Source organism: Pistacia vera, unplaced genomic scaffold (assembly GCF_008641045.1).
Source record: "Pistacia vera cultivar Batoury unplaced genomic scaffold, PisVer_v2 Contig794, whole genome shotgun sequence".
Taxonomy (NCBI): domain Eukaryota; kingdom Viridiplantae; phylum Streptophyta; class Magnoliopsida; order Sapindales; family Anacardiaceae; genus Pistacia; species Pistacia vera.
The window spans coordinates 72,116-75,133 of NW_022196661.1; the positions used below are offsets into that span (position 1 = coordinate 72,116).

The window sequence follows — 3,018 nt, forward strand, 5'->3', positions numbered from 1 at the left end:
AAAATAATCCTAATATTGTTGTAGGGTTCAATGAGTTTTCACTTTGAGATTTCCGTTAGATTATAGGTATGGTCCGGCATCTTTACCATGGCAATCCAGAAGCAAGTCCTGCTTGAAGGTTGCCAAACTTTAGCATTAGAGAATAAAGGTTGGAAAAATAAAACAACCCTCTTGTCAATACACAAACTGTCAACTTCTCAGACACTTCAACAATTCAAAAATAGATGGCTTAACTTTGCAAATTTGACAAAAGAAACCATATCTGAAAATGATAACCAATTCAAGCAACAATTAATACAGAATTTAGAATTGGAAAGTCCAATTCGCAAAGACTAACTGATAAAACAGAATATTTCAAGTCCAATTTACAATACATTGGATTGAAGAAGAAACCCATCAAGTACATTACATCAGTTGTAGATGATTCTTTAACATCATATATAGCCCCAGCAACAATTCCATGAGTTCTTAATAGCAGAATCAAATCTAGCAGTTAGCACGAGCGAAGCATCGGTTATATGCTATACATTGCTTTGTTTGTAAAACTTGGTGTCAAGAACTTGTTTACCGCACATGGCACATACTCCTGCACAACCCAAGCAATAACACTCTGAAATTAGATAACCCCAAACAAATAAAAAACATAAAACCTAAAAACAAAAAGATGAAAAGCAGCAGAACAAAAAAGCACCTTTGCTGTAAGCACATGTATGACAGTACTTGGCATCCTGGTGCACTTGCTGCTTGCAAATGATGCACTTGGTATTTCCATAAGGTGTCCATCTACAAACAACAAAAAGATTGTAAGTACTAGCTAATGTTGCAAGTAAAATCTATTATAATGGCACAGGAGATTTTGGGATCAAATCTCGCTCATACCAGGGTTCAGGACTTCATGCTACAAAGTAAACTAAGTCAATCACCAACATAGTCAAACTTTAACATGTAGCACACAAGAACAACACCCACACTGCAATTTCATTCAAATATGCAAGGCACATAATAGTAAGGTTCAATGTTTTATGAACCTGCGACAAGCTTTGTTCACTATACTAGAACTAGAAGCTCCAGTAAAAATCCAGCATGAATGAATCCTTCGAGTGCTATTAATTTTTTCCATAATAATATTATTGCATTAAGTTGTTAAACTTGATGGAATTCCTGATCACACCGACACTACTGCTATTACATTATCTAAAATTTACAAAATCAAGAATCACATCCTAGATCAAATTGGGAATTTATGGAATCATGTAAACAATAAAGGGCAAGAAAAAGAGGAGAACCGTTTTTTCTTAGAGAGGAGTTTGTTCTCGTTGATTTTACGTCCACCGGCTTCGTTGGTGTTGCTGGCTCCTTCCTTCCACTTATCTGGAACTATTACTTTCGCTAGCTTCTTTTCACCTGTAAAATTAAATAATTAATCGATCAATACCTAATTATTAACAATTATTTTGAAGAAGAAGAAGAAGACGAAGAAGATGAAGATAATTTACACTTTTCGCACACCATCGCTGCTTTTTTCTCCTGCGCAAACTTCAAGCCCTAATCTCCCTTTGACAAATCCAACCAGCTCTTTTTCTGATTTTTAACGATTTGGTAACTTCTGAATTTACTTAACTGCCCTCCTTTCCCTAATATGCCGTAAACGAATCCAACCACCACGTTTTCTGATTTTTAACGTTTGGGTAATTTTGAATTTACTTAACTGCCCTCCTTTTTCTAATCTCCCTTACAAATATTCAAGGAAATTAACGAAAAAGAAGATGTATGATATTTTTTATCAATCATTTACTTTGAATATTTGAAAACTAAAATGAAAGTTGAGATAGTTGTATTGTATTTGTATACTTGTATATATTTCTAATGGGAATGTAATTGTTAATGTTAATTCTTATTCCTAATTTCTAAGTTTGTATTTGTAATTTATAATTATAAGTAATAAAAGGTGTTGAAATACAATTAATATTTCAATGTCTCATTATTTTATTATATTTCATAGTGATTATATAGTTTTTTTAATTAATACAAATAAAAAAAGTCACTAAATATAACATATAATAATATTTTATAATAATTATTAATAATAAATCAAAATAACCATAATTTATAAATATTAAATATAAATATTAAAAAAATTATAGGTCGGCCCACGTGCTAGGCCTACAGCACGCTATATAGCGAGTCGTGCTATGGGCCTTCAGATTTGGTGGGCTAGCACGGCACAACACAACAAGGCACGAATTTCTATCGGCCTTAGCACAGCACAACCCACGGCACAACAAGCCTTTGAATTTTTAGGCACGACACAACATGGCACGGCCCACCGCCAGCTCTGCCCCTAAGAGATCAATTAGTTTTATTCACACCCATGGTTTTGGGAAAGTGATAATCCTAGAATTATACCGTTTTCTTTATGCTTTTTGTAGGATTCCAGATACTTCTTATTAAGTTTTATGCCTAAATTACTACTTAAATTTGTATATTTTACGTTTCAAGCCAAAACATGCAGTTGGAGCAAACCTAAGCAAAAATGAGTTTCTGGACCCGAAATCAAGTGAAATTCAGGGATCGGGGGAATTCTAGTGCTGATTGGAAGCACTGTGAAGTTTGTTCCTATTAGGGATCACGAAGATCGAAGACTCAAACGAAGAAGCAAGCGGAGGGCAGTTCCATAATTTCAACAAAGATCAAAAAGTGTTTGCCGCGACAAGGTTCTCTCTTTGCCACGACAAGCTAGCCTCTGGGCAGATGCTTTAGCAAAATTCAAATCAACGCCGCGGCTAGAATCTTCTTTGCCGCAGCGAAAACTGCAAAAATGTATTTTTTGTAAAACGTTGCGTTTTACTTGTATTGTATTAGTTTCTAGGGTTTTGGCCTACTATTTAAGAGAGACTTAGTTCATTTTTGAAGGGGGGGTCGACATTTTTAGATAAGGAGAAGAGGAGAAGGAGATTTGAAGAATTTGGGTCTCCAAATTAGGGAAGAATTCATTCCTCTTTCAATTTCTAATATGTT

General features: G+C 34.6%; 1 protein-coding gene across 1 annotated transcript; it reads right to left on the bottom strand.

The window, feature by feature from the left end:
* Positions 1 to 228: 228 nt before the first annotated feature.
* LOC116116993 (cysteine-rich PDZ-binding protein-like) lies at positions 229 to 1,598 on the bottom strand. The gene is made up of 4 exons (XM_031403034.1): positions 1,497 to 1,598; positions 1,287 to 1,404; positions 692 to 783; positions 229 to 586 (listed from the first exon to the last, which is right to left on the bottom strand). Exons 1-4 carry the CDS (start codon positions 1,510 to 1,512, stop codon positions 522 to 524), a joined length of 291 nt encoding a protein of 96 aa, XP_031258894.1. The 5' UTR covers positions 1,513 to 1,598; the 3' UTR covers positions 229 to 521.
* Between the last annotated feature and the right edge of the window lie 1,420 nt (positions 1,599 to 3,018).